Source organism: Pseudonaja textilis, chromosome 3 (genome assembly GCF_049901715.1).
Source record: "Pseudonaja textilis isolate UNSWEBS1 chromosome 3, rPseTex1.2, whole genome shotgun sequence".
In the NCBI taxonomy this organism is placed as follows: Eukaryota; Metazoa; Chordata; class Lepidosauria; order Squamata; family Elapidae; genus Pseudonaja; species Pseudonaja textilis.
This window is the reverse complement of record NC_141992.1, coordinates 51,456,960-51,474,836: the sequence shown is the minus strand read 5'-3', so window position 1 is coordinate 51,474,836 and position 17,877 is coordinate 51,456,960. Positions and strand designations below refer to the sequence as shown.

The 17,877-nt window shown below is 38.6% G+C and overlaps 1 protein-coding gene across 2 annotated transcripts; it reads left to right on the top strand.

The window, feature by feature from the left end:
* Nucleotides 1-7,666: 7,666 nt before the first annotated feature.
* RPL10A (ribosomal protein L10a) lies at nucleotides 7,667-13,036 on the top strand. Of its 2 annotated transcripts, none has more exons than XM_026718136.2 (6): nucleotides 7,667-7,794; nucleotides 8,411-8,482; nucleotides 10,051-10,131; nucleotides 10,539-10,687; nucleotides 12,129-12,301; nucleotides 12,814-13,036. In XM_026718136.2, the coding sequence occupies exons 1-6, from the start codon at nucleotides 7,790-7,792 to the stop codon at nucleotides 12,982-12,984; spliced, it is 651 nt and encodes a 216-aa protein (XP_026573921.1). In that variant the 5' UTR covers nucleotides 7,667-7,789; the 3' UTR covers nucleotides 12,985-13,036. The 2 variants fall into 2 exon arrangements, with proteins under 2 accessions (XP_026573921.1, XP_026573920.1); XM_026718135.2 differs by having other exon boundaries at nucleotides 7,680-7,794; nucleotides 8,408-8,482.
* Nucleotides 13,037-17,877: the final 4,841 nt, after the last annotated feature.

Here is a 17,877-nt window from a genome sequence, read left to right as displayed (position 1 = left end):
ACAGATGGGAGCGAGGCCAGTCAGAGTTATCTGAACTATTCAAAATTCCCACTACCGGTTCTCCAGAACTGGTCAGAACCTGCTGAATACCACCTCTGGGTGTTCCAGGTTTTTTTTGAATGTCACCAGCACTTTAAGACTCAGAAAGACTTCATGTACATGTTTCACCTCTTCAAACTGCCCCGCTTCTCTGAAAATAAATTCTCAGGCTTACTTATTTTGGGGGACTAAACAGAAGCCTGTAGGAACTTGGGGTCCTATTAACTGGGTGCTGAGACTGCATGAAATGAGCATGAAACATAAGAACATTAAGTCTAGAATCTAAATTCACTAGATCCGCTGTTGCTTTCCATTTCACAGTCACAGGCTAAAATAAATGAAATGTTCATGCACTATATGCTTACAAATTATTTGACTCAAGACATGTTTACAACTGAATTTGCTTCTGAGCTGTACTGCTTCGGATATTTCACATGATTTTGAGTTCCCTTCCTCTGACTTTTTGCCCCCTCTTTCTTGCCAAATCTATGAGGATATATCATGTTTGCTTCCTCTGTCAAAAGAAGACCTAGGAACAGAACCAAGAAAAACTACTCTTTCCCACATTGAATTACACTGTACTACACAACACATTATGCTCTAGTCTAGGGCACACCACAGTGTGGTCATTTCATCACCAATGAATGGATCGTGTGGCAGTTTCACTGCAAAAGTGCCAGTAGCCTCAGACTGACAGTCCTAAGAGTGGAACAACCATGGGCATTTTGATTGGCAGCCAGATGCATGAGATGCTGAGTGGAGGAACTTACAGCTGTTCTAGTCTATCACCATGTAGCAAGAGGGGAATCCAAAGCTGTTCTAAAAGGGTAAAAATTCTGTCCTTGACCTGAATGCTGTGCAAAACAGTGTTCATTTTCTCTAGAATCTCTAAAATCAGGAGCAAATGTGAGAGTGGGGTAACCTTGCAGAATATTTCCTCAATTCCCTTGCCTGGTAAATACTCTTAGTCATTCAATCCCCATGGGTATAGCCAGTGCGAACTCAACCCAAACACTTCTAAAGTGATAAATTTACTTGCAAGGTCCCTGTTATTTATAAAGAGGCCTTCCCCGTTTTTCCCATACATGCACATCCACTACATGTTATTCCACACAATTTTTAGCCCTAAGGGAGATTATCAAGATGGATTGGTCTGTGGTTTTCATTAATGAACAGATCTCACAATCAATCAGAAGAATATGGACTATAATCTGGAACATCTGTTCAGACCAAGATGTCATCTTACGGACTACAAGTAACAAAATGAGATTGCAGTGCATCTCTGTTCAGAATCTGTCTCTGATTATGTGCCATCGGATCAGTGTAAACTCTTATTAACCATATAGACAAGAGTTTTTTCAGAGTGATCTGTCCCTCTGGTTCTTTAGGGCTTCCAGTGATGCACCTTGTAATAGAGTCTCCTAGCATTCTCTTCTCTTTCTTTTCACCATTTCTAGCTTTATGGACCTCTCAAGAAAGTTACATCTTTGCATATATTTAAGGCATGACAATTAGAGCCTGGTCATTTGTGCCTCAAGTTAGCACTCTGGATTGATTTGTTCAATGACATATTTGTGGTTTTCTTTTCTTAGCTATACTATTTTAGATGGCTCTATTAGACCGTTTACTGATTCTCCCTCTCTAGTTTGCTGTATTCTCTGAATTCTCTTGTACAGTGGTGAATTCTTGTAGTTTTTCCAACGGCAACCATCAGAATGTTGATTTAATTTCATCTTTCAGTATTATAATTTATTGTAAATTAGGAGTATGTTCTACTCAAGGTGGTTTGGATGCTGACATTGTTACTATACAGAATTTCCCATCTTTGATCTTTTTGAATCACTTGCCATCATCCCATTGGCATCTTTCAGTATACCAATTTGAGGTTGGAACCATCTTCTGAGTTTAGAGAATTTTTTACATGTCCGTTTCTATCTTCAGTGACTTTATTATAGTTGTTGTAACCCTGCTTCTTGTCTCTTTTAACAACTCTCTTAAATTCTTGGTTAAGTTCCTTCCTTGAGATCATTGTCTTTTGTGGTTTTGACTTCTTTTCTTGGCAATCTCTAAGGTTTGTTCTGACATCCAATTTGCTTTCTTCTTTTTCTTGATCTTTGGCAGACTCATTTCACATTTATCACTGACGACTTCTTTAATTTAAAATCTAAAGTTATTTTGGCTTTCTATCAGTGAAATTCAGGACTCACAGCACTTCCTGGAGTTGTCCTTGAAGTGTAGGGATATGCTCAACATCATTTGGAAATTGCTTGGCTTTCTTTTTCTACTTTAGCTTAAAGGGAAACTTACCCACGAGTAATTTCTGATCTGTTCCATAGCCAGCCTGCAGCCCCAGCTTTGCCTTTATAACTGAGCTCTTCCACCTCCTTCTACCAATATTATTGAATAATGTGAAATAATACAAAAAGAAATAAGATAACATAACCTTTGTGTGCTTCAAGTTAGTTTTGCCCCCCTTTATGACTTTTTTTTTTGCCACAGTTGTTAAGTGAATCACTGCACTTGTTAAGTAAATCTGGCTTCCCTTATTGACTTTGTTTTTCAAAAGCCTGGAAAGATTATAAATGGTGATCCCATGAGTCTGGGACATTGCAACCATCATACATACCAGTTGCCAAGCACCCAAATTTTAATTACATGAGCATGGGGATGCTACTATAGTTGTGAGAAAACCGATTATAAGTCACTTTTTTCAGTGCTGTTGTAACTTCAACTGATCATAAAAGAATGGTTGTAAGTCTACCTATACATTTTTCAAATTCATTCCCTGTTTAAACAAAGCATTGATTGGAATACCTTGTTCTTTACCCGTTTCCCTTCTACATTTTTATTCTCATCGTTGCTATGTTTGGGTATTCCAGTAGATGTCTCCACAGATTTTGATTTACATTTTGAGTTACCACTCCTTCCCGCCTTCCAACTGATGTTTCAGTAGCAGGCATTTGATTGCTTTGGCACCCTGAGGGAAAGTTTTAATTCTGCAGAAATTCTCATAGATGACATGCCATACTGTAGTTGCTGTGTATGTGTGGGAATGTGTGTACACATGAGCTTTGGAGTCAGTCTTCATTCATGAAAACTACGTGGACGAATCCACAGGTCTCCTTTATTTAGTTTGCTCAGTTAGAGGGCAAGGTATTGTGTGAGGATATCCTGTACAATAACATCTCTAGTAACGAAGATAACAAACAATGTAAGGAAATCATCTTGTGAGGTTTTTCCCAATTAAGAATGACAAAAGTTTCAGAGCGGTGGAAAGATATGTAATAGAAAAGAGCAATATCACTTTCCACCACTCTGAGCAACAAAATAAGCTGAAAAGCATCTTCAAGACAAATTTAAAAGAAACTCTCAATTATCTTAAGAGTAGGGTTAAAAAAGAGACTCTTTTTCCTTTCAAGGTAGATTTTGGCACAATGTTAAGTAGGTTCAGTACAGTACAGAGAATGGTAAGTGGGTCACGGGTTCTTCCTTTTATTGTCTTTCTGGCTGCCATTGAATTAAGGAACATGATGACAGGGAAGATACATTTCTCTTGCATAAAGATCCTAGACTTCTAAGTCAAACCTATTATTAGAATGACTTCGCTTATCCAGGACTTGTTTATGAATTAATATATGATCAGGCATGAATCACAGAGACTTGGTTGAAGGAAGGGAGAAACTTCACTCAGGACTATCCATGATTTCTCCCTCATCATTCAGCCTAAAACTTGGGTGGTAGTCTAGATTACAGACACCATATAGTGCCCTCAGGATGTATTTGGTCAGCTCCCCAAATTCAAGCTAGCATCAGACTAGAAGTTCCATCCAACACCCTCATAACTATAAGATTGGGTTACTAGGCAATCGTAGGAATTCATTCCTGATGCTGTCATTAGCCAATTCAATATTCTTAGTATAGTAGCTAAAGATGTACAGCTTAACCTATTTCAAATGTAAAGTTATAGTCTTGACTGGTCATTCTCAATTCTTGTCCTTTCCATTCATGAAGACAAGTCTCACCATCAGGCTCCTGCACAGATCTGCCTTTTTCTTTGAGGGACTGTTCCTTCCTCGGTAACCCCTACCCTGCTGCTTTAACAACCAAATGAACTGAGGCTGTTCTTTGGTTCTCTGTAGTTACAAAGTTGTAACAAGAAAGAACATCATTCAACTTCATATGAACAAATTAGCTGTTTTCCTAGTTGCAATGTAAAGGAAGAGAAGGGAATCTTTGCAGTACTGTAGAGCTAGGAAAACAAGGGGAGATTGAACAGAAGCCAAAAGGGTCCCCAGCCTGAAGGGTTGAATGGATAAGTTTTTCATTTATCGGGCAACTTCCTAGAAAGGTAGAATAGAATTATGCCCATGTAGGAAAAAAAAGCTCAATGCTTTTTGCTGGGAAAAATTTTCATCAGTACAATTATGAAGTATAAGAGTACAAACAGGTTCAAACCACTTGAGGCAAAAGTTTTCTGAATTCCTAGAGTGAACAAAAAATGCAATGGCCACACCTACTTTGTTGCAGAAGTATGTTGCAGAAGCCTTCAGGATGTTTCTAGAAAGCAAGTGTTTATTGCAGATACATTGTCTAAAGTAGAACTACCAAATATTGAGGAGGTAAATGGTATTGTCTCAGATTAAAATGTGATTTATTTAGCTAATTCTGTATTTAACATTGAAGTAGATATGTTGTTTCAGTTGAGATATCAGACAAAACAAGATGCTGAGTTGCCAGGTTGTTGTTAGAATTGTACATTTAGGGTGGCCTCAATGTAAGTCCTGCCCTTTGCTGATACTGCCAGTGAAAAACATACAGGAAGGTTCCTTGATGACAGAAGATAAAGTCATTATCGCTAATATGTGGACAGAAATGCATAGTTATCTTTGCAAGTTGCTTCCAGGTATTCAGAAAGTAAAAGGACACAAGAGATTATGTATTTACTTACACACAGGTTTTGCCAGGACATCTAAGCATGTTAGGAATGCTTAGGTTGTAGGAATGTGGGGTGTGTAGTTTAATGAAAATAAGGAGTAGGAGTGACAGGATAGCAGTACAATATTCCAAATTCTAAGGGGCTGCCACAAAGACGAGGGGGTCAACTTATTGTCCAGAGCACCTAAAAGCAGGACAATGGATGGAAACCAATCAAGGAGAGAAGCAATCTGGCATAAGAAGAAACTTTCTGACAGTGAGAACAATTAACCAGTGGAACAGCTTGTCTTCAGAAGTTGAGGGAGCTCTGTCCCAGGAGGTTTTTAAGAGATTGGGCAACTATTTGTCTGAAATGGTATAGGGTCTCCTGCCTTGGATTTGAAGAAATCAGACTCTGTTTTTCTGTTATCTTAAACATTTAACAGAGTAAGGAAGAATTGTCAGGAACAGAGGCTAAACAATTAAAATGAGACATCGATGTCATGTGAAATTCCAAATTATAAAATATCTGCTAATATTTTTGATTCGATAGTCTTTGGTATTTACTTTGTGGGAAGAATTTTAATAAGTACTAATAATGATAGAAGATTCTTTTCCCCATTGACTCAAATAATTGATCAGGATTAGAAACTATGTTTAAATCAAATAGGTACATTTTAACAAAGATCCCCTGCTAAGATTGCTGTCAACGAAAAAATAGTAAAACCAATTACCTGGGCAACAGTTAATTAACCAGCAAAAGAACCGTTCCTTCACTCTTCCCCAAACCCACAAATCAGCTGCCCAGACACCCATCCACACAAGAAGGCAAGCTGACAGACACAAGGAAAGAAAATTAAGGTTGACCTTTTGACAGTCACACACTAGAACCAAGATGTATATACGCCCACACCCCTCAAGCCCACAGCAAGGACTAGTCCCTCCCCCACCATAAAGCAATCTTTTGTACTCATTTTCTCTGCTGCTACCCACACAAGCAAACCTTTTTGCTTTTAGGAATAAATAAATGTCCTTTCCTCACAGCATGTCTGGATTTCATTCCAATTAGTTCTTCTGAACTCCAGCTCAAATTGGGACCCCAAATTATTCTTCTGACGAGTTCTAGAAGATTATAGTTCAGAGTATTCAGAATTTCCTCACTTAATCAACTTTATCTTTTATTTTAAAATGAAAATTTCTATTTCCTAGATACAGTATTCTGCAATAGATGGTTAAATGTCTCATTGGCCAGTAAAGAAAATGTACAATTTGGAAGAGCTTGGAATTAAAATTAATACACTGTAGTCCAGATTATTGCCAATCAAATGGAATGGCAGAGCAAAAATTCAAACTATTAAATCAATACTTTAAGTAGCCACTGCAGCAGATTTAAGAATTTCATTTTAGTTTCATTGGAATTTCAGAATTCCACACCTGTGACTGGCCTGGAATAAACTCCAGGTATAAAATTGTTCTCTACCTAGTTTTATAGCCCAAGTTTCTCTCAGGATTGTGTTATGGGATTGCAGTTGCTGTGGGGCAAGCAAAATAAGGATTATGATCAGTCAGCAAAATCACTGGCAGTATTTTAGGCATAAGATGTAATGTTCCTGAAAGCAGAAGAGGGCTGGCAACTGGCAAGAATAATAATAGCATCACACCTAGAACCACAATTATTCTACACTGAGACACCATTGAGAAGTAGATATTGAGGTAATAGAAGACACCTGACATAGAATCAAGCAATTGTAAGTGCAGTAGAAACCTAGATAGAACTAGAAGCTTAAAACCTGGACTTATGACAATTGAGCCCCAAAATTATGTTAAGCGAGACATTTTTAAAGTGAATTTTGCCCCATTTTCTGACCTTTCTTGCCACAGTTGTTAAGTACATCACTGCCATTGATAAATTAGTAACCCAATTTTAAGTGAATCTGGCTTCCCAGTTGACTTTGCTTGTCAGAAGGTCAGAAAAGGTGATCACCTGATCCTGAGATACCGCAAGTTGTAAGTATGAACCAGTTGCCAAGCATGATCATGGTGATTTTATAAAAGTCGTAACTGTGAAAAATGGTCGTAAGTCACTTTTTTCAGTGCTGTTGTAACAGTCCCTAAATGAACTGTTGTAAATCAAGGGGTACCTGTAAACCAAAAACAAGTGGATTAAATGTCTTCCATTTCACCAATGATACAATCTGAAAAGATGCAGGTCGAAGGTGGTTTATGTCATCTTAAACTCAGGAGTCATAAGCAATTGTTGCAGAATTGCTGCAGTCTCCAGAAGCTCGTTTATCCATGGATGGATGCGATGAGCTGCTGTTCTGGGGACTGAACTCCGGGACCTATTCCAGAATCCATTCAAGGGATAACTCAAACTCTCCAATTAAGGTCATTTAGGAAAGAACAATTTCTTAATTCACTGAGAGCCTTCGCCATGCTCCGATTGCAACGACCCAAAACTATCCTCCACAGCCCACACCAGGGGTCTCCAACCTTGGCAACTTTAAGACTTGTGGACTTCAACTCCCAGAATTCCTCAGCCAGCTTTAGTCGCCAAGGTTGGGGATCCCAGCTCCACCACAGCACCGTAAGCTCCGAATTCGCTCGCGAGCCTATCTAGCTACGAACCTCCTTTCAATCGTGTATCCATGTGGGAGGGGGACACGTCACTCCATAAGCGCCGCCTCCTGACGGCCTCTATTAAAAGAAACCCCGCCCCAAACCTGAAACGGCTTATTCTCGTGGCTTGCCTGATCTCTCATCTCGCGAGACTAGGCGCTGTAATACCGGCGGAAGTGAAGGCCTGGTCCTTTTCCCGCTGAAGCGAGGCGTCAAGATGAGGTACGTGTGCATCTGTTCTGAGGCCTTAAACAGAATCCGCCGCCATCCTTGCTCTCGGGATCCAGTCTTGTGGCGTTGACTAGGGGTCGCGGATGGTGAGCCAGTGGAACGGGCCTGGGGCAAGGAGCCTGACACGGAGGGGCGCCGTCGTTCTTCTAGACGCCCGGTCTTAACCGTCGGTCTTGAGGGTCTTATTCGCATGCCCTGATTCTCAGATCGCGATCCAAGGCCCTATCTGCCGATCCATCGAAGCGGGCTGCTTCGGTATGCGATTAATTCATCAAAGAGCAGTTTTTAAGGGGTCCCTTCTTTGCAATGGAGTCGGATCCGAGTAGATTCTGTATTAAAGTTGCATAAACTTCCCTTGGGTGACATTGTCCTTCTCGATAGCGAATTGCACAGTAGTTGTTACTAGCCCTTGATACATAACAGCATAATTTGTTTTCAGTCACTTACTCTCAATATGAGTGAATGTCAAAAGCCATATCGAGGGAAAGCTCCTGTCCAAATAGCATGTTGGGTGGGTGGGGTTGCTTTTCTTTGTTCCCCAGAAACACATTGACACGAATCTGAAAGTCTCTATGGGTTTAACTTGACATACGTTTTTCCACAGCAGCAAAGTCTCCCGTGACACGCTGTATGAAGCTGTGAAGGAAGTCCTTCAGGGGAGTCAGACAAAGCCCCGCAAGTAAGAACTTTAGAAGGCCTATCGAATAAAGTTAATTTGAGTAAAGCAAGCACCAGTTTGCAATAGCTGCAGTGAGCACATCCTTCATGCATAACTGAGATTAGCATTTGACAGAATTTCTCTGCAGTTGGAAGGAAAAAGGAGCTGTATCTGATCATGGATTGGAGTGTTTGCGTGACTGTATGAAGGAAGACACATTAGCAGGAGCTGGAATCAGCATGGCCACTGAAATCCTGAATCTTTTGGAAAAACAATAGATCTTAGTTAGAATAGATAGAATAGAATACTTTATTGGCCAAGTGTGATTGGATACACAAGGAATTTGTCTTGGTGTAAATACTCTCAGTATACATAAAAGAAAAGATACATTTGTCAGGAGTCAAGAATCATAAGGTAGGACACTTAATGAGTAAAATAAGCAATCAATCATACTGGGAAACAGTCAATATAAATCATAAGTATACAAGTGACAAAGTTACAGTCCTACAGTCACAAGTGGGAAGGGATGGATGATAAGGGGTGCTGACAAGATTTAACAGTAATAGTATTCGAGACTAATAGTTGAACAGGGTTGAGGGAATTATTTGTTTAGCAGAGTGGTGGCTTTTGGGAAGAAACTGTTCTTGTGTCTAGTTGTTCTGGTGTGCAGTGCTCTATAGCGTCATTTTGAGGGAAGGAGTTGAAACAGTTTATGTCTGGGATGTGAGGGGTCTGTAAATATTTTCACAGCCCTCTTTGACTCGTGCAGTATACAGGTCCTCGATTGAAGGCAGATGGGTAGTAATTGTTTTTTCTGCAGTCCTAATTATCCTCTGAAGTCTGTGTCTGTCCTGTTGGGTTGCAGAACCAAACCAGACAGTTATAGAGGTGCAGATGATAGACTCAATAATTCCTCTGTAGAACTGTATCAGCAGCTCCTTGGGCAGTTCTCCAAGAAGCTTATTGTCAGTTCATATTGGAAAGTTCTCGGTAACAATATAAAGCAGTAGTTCAATTACATTTCTTGGATAGTATTAATATCAATTGCAGCTGTAAATTATTGTAAACATTACAAATATTCTATACGAGAACAAAATAGTGCCTACACTGAAGAGAAAGCTGTGGGGTTTTTTTAGTTTTTAGCAGTTGATTCTAATACTATCCAAGTTTTTATAAGCTTGCATGATGAAAACAGGTTGTTTGGAGTAATTATTTGCAAATTTAGTCTAGTGGTTAAGGCATCAGGCTAGAAATCAAGAGACTGAGTTCTAGTCCCATTTTAGGCACGAAAAAACCAGCTGTGTGACCGGGCCAGTCTTTCTCTGTCAGTTCTACCCATCTCACAGGGATGTTGGGCATATAGGAAAATTCATAGAAGGGATAATTTACTCAGTACTGATATATTTGTGCTGAATGCTTTCCTTTAGAAAGTAAAATTCATCTTAAATGAAATTGTCATTTCATGTATTCAGTGGCCTCTAGATGTTTTAAAGTCCAATTAAATACAGGCCATCTGATTGCTTTCTCCTACTGTATTCAATTGTCCTCAGTTTTTTTACTCAAATATGTATTCTGTTTTCTTTACCTAGGTTCTTGGAGACTGTGGAGTTGCAGATCAGTCTGAAAAACTATGACCCTCAAAAGGACAAGCGTTTTTCTGGCACTGTCAGGTTTGGCATTCTTCTTGTACCACCCAGCCTTCTGCTTGCACCCTCTCCCTGTTAGAAGTCTTTGAATTTGGTTTACATTCAGACAGCCTGTTGGCTTGTAAAATCTGTGGTAGCTGGGTGCAATGCTGAATTGCCAGGGTAGTTCAGTTCACCTCACTGTATGCAGCGGGTGTGGCTGGACGGACCCCTACCCTGGGTCTTAAAACATCAGGGGAGGTATGGTGAGGCTCTTATGCTGATCCTGCCGATCATTTTTAAGAAGCCAGAGGTAGATCTTGGTGCACAGAGAAGTACTGGCTGTCCGGTAAGATTTGTCAGTACCAGTTTTGAATGTTGTTGTTTTTTTGTCATTTTGTATAACTTGTTGATAGGAGGTAGCTATTTTGATGATCTCTTTGCTCTGTCAGGCTCAAGTCGGCTCCAAGACCTAAGTTCTCTGTCTGTGTCCTGGGGGATCAGCAGCATTGTGATGAAGCAAAAGCCGTTGACATTCCACACATGGATATAGAGGCCCTTAAAAAACTGAATAAGAACAAAAAGCTAGTGAAGAAATTAGGTGAGCAAAATAAAAAATAATATCCAAGATTTTAACGTCTGATAAAGTTGAATTATCTCTTTCTTTTCTGTACCATGTTAGATTCACTTTGGTTTAACATTCTTGTGGCTTATAGTGAAAAGCAGTATGGTATATTCATTCCCAGCCATCCCCCTCCAACAGCTCCAAATAAAGAATGTAAAGCAGAGGCATAATTTGAGTTCTTTGGACTGAAAAGGGATGGAGTCAGAGGTCTCCATTTCATGGTAATGTAGCAAAAGAGGAAGCATATTAACATTGTGGTTTGTTGCAGCCCTGATCTCAAAGAACTTCGTACCCTAATAATTGTTCTGTTAATTGCTTTCCAATTACGTTATGCTGTAAGGAGTTTTTCAGCAAATATGTGTTAACTATTTCCAGCAGTCTAGCACCTGGTCCTTATTTTAGTTGCCTCAGTAAATAGTTTGATACTGCCTTAAGGAAGCTATTTAAAACCAAATTATATTAGAGAATATTTTTCTGATTTGGACAACCTAATCTATTAAGACATTTTTATTAATTTGTTTTATTTGTTTACATTTACATTGGTAGGCCATACAAACGTTTCAATTGTTAATTTTAAGCCATTAAGAGATGCTTGATTGTTGTGGGATATGAACCCAATAAATATTAATTAGCTTTTAAAATATTTTATTGGAATACGGTTTGAATTGGTACATGAACAACATCCATATCTACTATTCTGAAATATAAAAGCACCCCTTAGTATAAACTTACGCCTTCTAGCATAGTGCAACGTGTATCCGCTAATCTAAATTTATTTTGTCCTATATGTTGATGGGTTTGGAACTGTTTACATGCCTGTTTCTGCAGCAGTTATTGTGGAATATCTACTATGACAGGCTCCTGTTATGTCTGATAGTCAAGATTCTGTACAAACTGAGGACAGCTACTCCTAAGGGAGTATTTGGTATATCCTGAGGGTAATTTGTAATTGTTTAGTTGTGCTCAGTCAAGGAGCCAGCTTGGAACTACTGCTGAATTAAAACAACAGAGTCCCTGAGTGGGGGAGGGGGGTAAAGATATTACCAAGAACAGGAAGAAGAGTACATGGGTCAAATAGTGTAAGAACCACTGTTCTAGATCATGTAACAATATACCTGAAGTAAGCAAACGCTGAAGTGTTTATTTGGCCCCCAACTAAACAAAATCCGGTGATTCTGAGAGCATAGTGAATTTCTGTTTGTGCCTGAGAGAAGCACATCTGAAATGTCGCTGGGCATGCAGAATGCATTTTTTGTTTTTATTTTTGAAAGAAGTGTATAATTTAAGACCATACACACAGAAGCTCTCGGAGGAGTCTAGATTGTTGCATTCCATATTGTTAACATGTATACCTGTTTGCAGATATTTGAGATGAGTCTTGAATGTTTTCAGTATTGTGTATTTTTATTTTATACAGCCAAGAAATACGATGCTTTCCTGGCTTCTGAATCCTTGATTAAGCAAATTCCTCGAATCCTGGGGCCAGGACTGAACAAGGCTGGCAAGTTCCCCTCTCTTCTCACTCACAATGAGAACATGGTGGGCAAAGTAGATGAAGTGAAATCCACAATCAAGTTTCAAATGAAAAAGGTATTTTTTAAAAATTCCTTACATTTTGCAGTATGTATTTTTATTGGTGAAAAAATAATTTCTACTATTCTCTAAAGCAGGCCCACAGAAAATTGTCTCGCTGAAGAAGGAAGTAATATTTTGACATCTAGAGAGTCACTTTGCAGAGTGAGATGACACCATATAAATTTAATGAATTAAAAAAATACATCTATTGAGTTACGTTTTCTCTTCAATATCAGTGAAATGTAGGAAGAATGGAAAAGCACCTAAAATTGATTTATCCCTTCTAATTTGCACAATGGCACCATATTTTGTATTAGAAGAACAATACTGTATTCTTCATTACAAATAGTTACAAGAATCCCCAAAACACTGCAGTTGTTTTTCTAAAGGCTTCAGCTATTTGCATCTATCCAGTTTTATGGAAAATTGAACATCCTGGCCATACCAACTTGAGATTGATTTGTTTTTAGAACAAAATCATTTATTCCTATTCAGTTGTAACAAATTTGCATCTTGTGTTCTTCTAGGTGCTGTGTCTTGCTGTGGCAGTTGGTCATGTGAAGATGACTGAGGATGAGTTGGTCTACAACATTCATTTGGCAGTCAACTTCCTTGTATCTCTGCTGAAGAAAAATTGGCAAAATGTGCGAGCCTTGTACATCAAGAGCACCATGGGGAAACCCCAGCGCCTCTACTGATGGCAATATAGATACATATATTTCAACTAACAATACAGTTCTTTTGAGCTAATTTACTAGTGTGTGAGTTTTGATTTTTATAAAATTACATTACACAGAATCACTGAATATTTAACTCCTTTTAATCATGAGAAATGTTCATGTTCCAAATGATAAATTAGACTTCAGAAAACCCTGGCATATCGTGAACTGGTATTCAGTATTTATGAAAGCATGCAAGTCCTTGACTTAAAGCCATTTGTCTAGTGACCATTCAGAATTAAAACACACTGAAAAATCGCCATTTTTAACTTTGGCCACTAGACAAATGGTTTTAAGTGCTGTTTTTCACAAATACAGCCATTGTACCACCCCTGTGGTCACGTGATCAAAATTCAGGTGCCTGGCAACTGGCAGGTATTTATGACAGTTGCCGTGCGACTTGAACAAAGTCAGTGGGGAAGCCTAATTCACTTAACTGTTGCTAACTTAACTGTAGATACTCACTTAACTGGCAAAAAAAGGTCATAAATGGGGTAAAACTCAACTATTTTGCTTAGTAATGGGAATTTTGGACTCGATTGTGGTCGTAAATCAAGAACTACTGGTATTTTGCTTTCCCCTAAGTGTAAGAATATGTTCCTTCACATGTCCAAACTAGAAATCGTGAAAAATTGTGTTGGCTGTGAGCAGAAAAAACATACTGGATTAGAACAAGTATAACTCCTTTATTGGAACAATATGGTTAAAAATATCTGACTTATTTAATATTTTGTTATCAGAGATTCACTCTCAGTCCAACATGCCTCACAGGGTTGTGGAGAAAATGGGAGAAAAATGGTGTGTTGGATATATTCACTGTTTTGGATTATTTGTAAAAAAAATGTGGGGTACAAATAAGTGACAACATGAGTTGCATAAACCCAAAACCGGAGCAATGTGACAGTGAGCAATTTCCCCAAACCTGAAGTGCCAGAATAGGAGGTTTTATTGTAGCAGTCTTGTTTGTAGGGGATAGATAGGCCATCTTTTGATGGCCATAATCAATACTTAACAATTTTGGAAGGGACAAATGAACAGGTAGGAAAGTAGGTAGAAGTATACATTGAATGGAGGAAGAGTTCATGCTTATTCATATTTCACCACTTCTCATTCCAAAGTAATAGAAAACTGGCAGTAAGAACCACAGAAAGGGATTTGGGAAGTTCATATGGTCCTGGTCTTCAAGTTGACTACCTTTTGTTTGGCATGATGCACAAAACAATTCACAGTTGATGGAAAGCTTTTATGAGGTGTGAGCACAAATTGAATCAGGTCTGAAATACAGTTTTTTTTATCTCCAGAGGTAGTTTTACATATGAAGCATATGCTGATTTACTAAATTATTACCATTACTATTTTTTCAGCTATAGTTTTAGATGATATTTCAGGACCAGTTTGCTTTTACTGTCGCAGTTTTTTGGCTCTGCCTACTCCAGGAGGCAGTTTGCTGGAAAAGAAGATAAACTTAATCTTGATATTTATATTAGAAGGAATAAAATTTCAACACATCGGCATCAGTTTGCCATATTAGGCCATTCTTTGATTTCGAAGCTTTGCACATAAAAAATATGCAATGGGTGAATATATGAAAAAATGAGTATATTGTTTCCTACATTATATGTGACAGTTTCCTATATGCAGAGATTGTATTGCAGGGCTACTGAAATGCACCAGGCTTTAATTTATCATATCTTATTGAATGAAGTTGACTGTCTCCTTGTTAGGAGGAAAAGAATCCTGCCCTTTATGTGGGTGAAGTTGGGGAGTACAAGGCATTGTGATATGAAACAGCCCTGTTGCATTCAAAGCAAAACATCTCTGGGTCTTCTGAGCTAGTTGTACTTGAGCCATTTCAAATTTGTTTGGAATATTCTGGCTTTTGCAAGGACTTGAATGTCCTAAGAAGGAAATGGTATGTTTTCAGTGAAACCCCTAGATATAAGTAATTTGGGGGATCAACTTTAGTAAAACTCTGGTTCCAAATTTCTTAAAACACCTCACAAGTCTCATATCCATATTATGATTGTGGATGTATTGGTACTTGAGAACCCAACCCAGATGGTCTGGATTGCTTGTTTTTACAATGTAGGGCCTACTAATTCTAACAGTCAAAACTTTACTTTCTCCATATATCTTGAGATTTGAATGGCAACAAAATGGGTCTCTACAGTGTTTATAGTTGTTACATTGAAAACATCTCTTAAAATCTTTTTTATAAATGGAACTGGCATTTATAGATAGAATCATGAGAAAAGAAACATTCCAAAAAGCACTGAATCATAAATACAAAGAAAACTTTATGAGGGAAACATAAGTCTTCAGAGTTCAGGTGTGTCATTTTTAACTGGAAGACCTTGTAAAATTGCAAATCATACTGCTAGGGCACAGAATGTACTGAGAAATTAACAAAATATAAGTACTACTTTTACTTGTTTTGGGCCTGCTGTAGTATTCTACTAATGGTAAAGAGCTACACTTTTATTTGCGGGATCTAATTTAGTGACAGCAGGTGGCAACAGCTAGCTGATTTTGGCTGATAGTGAAGAAACAAGTTCAAATTAGGTTAGAAGTTGGATGAGAAACCATCAGGAAGCTCACCAATGTAGGCTAGATTGGGGAGCTGAAGAAATAACTCCAAATGAGGGGGAGGGATACTGACAAAAGACAGTAAGAAAATTACATGCACAGGTTGACAAAGTCATCAAGAGTAAAGCTTGATCCTGGTATTTCATAACTTAGCAAAAATCATGGTCATTTGAAAGTCCCCTTATTTTGTGATGATAGGATGAACTGTCTTACATCCCTTGAAAATGGATTGTCATTGCAGCTCCTGAGTATTTGTGTCTCCTAGTTCTTATTTCCAAACCCATTACGAGAGTTCATTTCCAAATCATGATAAAGAGATACAGTTTTCCTGCAGTGATCTGTTCCACAGGTATCTCAGAAAAAAGAGAAAGAAAAATAAGTTGTGAAAGGGAAAAGAAGAGGGAGAGCAAGCACTAGAAAGATCTGCTGATGTTTAAATCTTTGTGAACCCTTTGGGATTTTCAACATTTTTGCATAGATGTAACTTAAAATGTAATCTATTCTCCATACAAATCCTAAAACTAGATAAAGAGAGCCAGCTTTGAATAATTTTCCTCAATAACTGTTTAACTGAACAAATATAATGTTTTTAATTCATTGGTTTAAATTTGGTTCTTGCCTACCCAGCTTCCCCAGTGATGATTCCTGAGGAAATGCTTAAGAGAGAAAAGTGTATTTATTCATCACGTTTACATGGCTGCTCATCTCACAAAAAAGTGATTTTGGATGGAATTCACCGATCAATTAAACAGATAAAGTCATTAAAAGTTTTTTAAAACTTCAATAAAAACCAATAAAATGCCACCCAGAGAATAAAAAAGAACAATCACACTGGAGCCCTCTAAGACTATCCCTGAGACCCCAGGCCTGGTGACATAACCAGGCCTTGAGGGACTTCCCGAATGATACCAGGGGTAGAGTTACTGTAATTGGGGGACAGAATGCTTGAGAGAATGTATGCTTGGCCCAGGTTAGAAAGCATGAGATAAATGTTTGCACTGTCTGCACAGTTCTTAAAGTCCCAGTAGATTTTATGAGCATTTCAAGTGTGATAAACCAAACTACTGTATATGATTACAAAGAACTACAAAAACTTAGAATTGTTATCATGGTGCACCAGAGGGCATTGTATAATGGGGTTCATGTCACAATGTGATTGTCAACTCTGAAGTGACCCTGGCTGAAGCCATCTTGCACTGCCTTATAGTTGCCAAGAAGCCTGAGAGGGGGAAGGGAGAGGGGCAGGAGATAGCCCAGCAAAAGTCAAAACAAAAAGTTTTCCTGTGGGAACCAAGGTCATTGTAACAGGTGGATGTTGAAGGAGGAGAGAAGCATGCCAGCTGTATTTATTGGACAATGTGATCGGTGACACCCGGGAAGGGGAATTTTTACTCTTAATAAAAGCGGGAACTTTTAGAATTGGTTTTCACAGATTGTGCCAAAATGATATATCCAATAAACACGTTCTTTGAGGAATCAACCTGCCTTGGATTTCCGCTTTCAATAGGTGCATTACTCAGAATGCTCACATTGGTGATCAATGCATACATTTCAAGGTTCATGCTGTACTTTCCAACCTAAGCACAAGGTGGCAAACTTCATTTCCGTGACAGAAATGGCAGCGTGCGTAAATTTGAGGATTCTGTAAGAAAGGTACACTAGTCATCCCAAACCACTGAGATGATTCTGCAAGGCTTCAACTCTTCCCCTGAAGAACCTAAAAGGTTAAGTGTGTGACATCAGGGAACCAGTCTTCATGCCCCAGATATCACTGCAGCTTAAGTCTGATTAAAAGTAGCAAAGCTGCTTTAAGGGAAGATCGAAATAGTACAGGGAAGTTTGTTGAAAGCAATAGGTGTTTTGTGGCTATAGCTCAGTGCCAATGAAATTAGGTCAGGATATTTGGCTCCTGATATTTGGCTCCTAATGTCAACTTATCATAAAGGCTATATAATTTTCCTATGTATTGGAGCCGCCTGTGGATTGTCACAAGAAAAGAGGAGGGCTGCCTGTCCATTAATTATAGGTTGTACTGTTGTGGAAACACATCTCCACTTATTCTTAGCTACTATGCCTGAGAGTTATGTTCTAACCAATATTAAGAGCACTAGTCAGAAGAGGCCATCTGCATAAATGTGCATCTCATTGGCAGCAATACTACAGATTTTAAAATCTGTAGATTTTTGGTTAGGATTCTGCACACATCACAAAAACATTAGAAGGAGCTTTCTCATCTATGCGAATGATAAAAAGAAACTTTTCCATCTCAGTTTTTGCTAGTTTTGC

Bases quoted from the DNA above. Each gene is read 5' to 3' on its own strand.
- RPL10A (XM_026718135.2), top strand. The intron at 10,132-10,538 runs GTTTGGCATTCT...TTGCTCTGTCAG, and splicing joins CGTTTTTCTGGCACTGTCAG to GCTCAAGTCGGCTCCAAGAC. The intron at 10,688-12,128 runs GTGAGCAAAATA...TATTTTATACAG, and splicing joins AAAGCTAGTGAAGAAATTAG to CCAAGAAATACGATGCTTTC.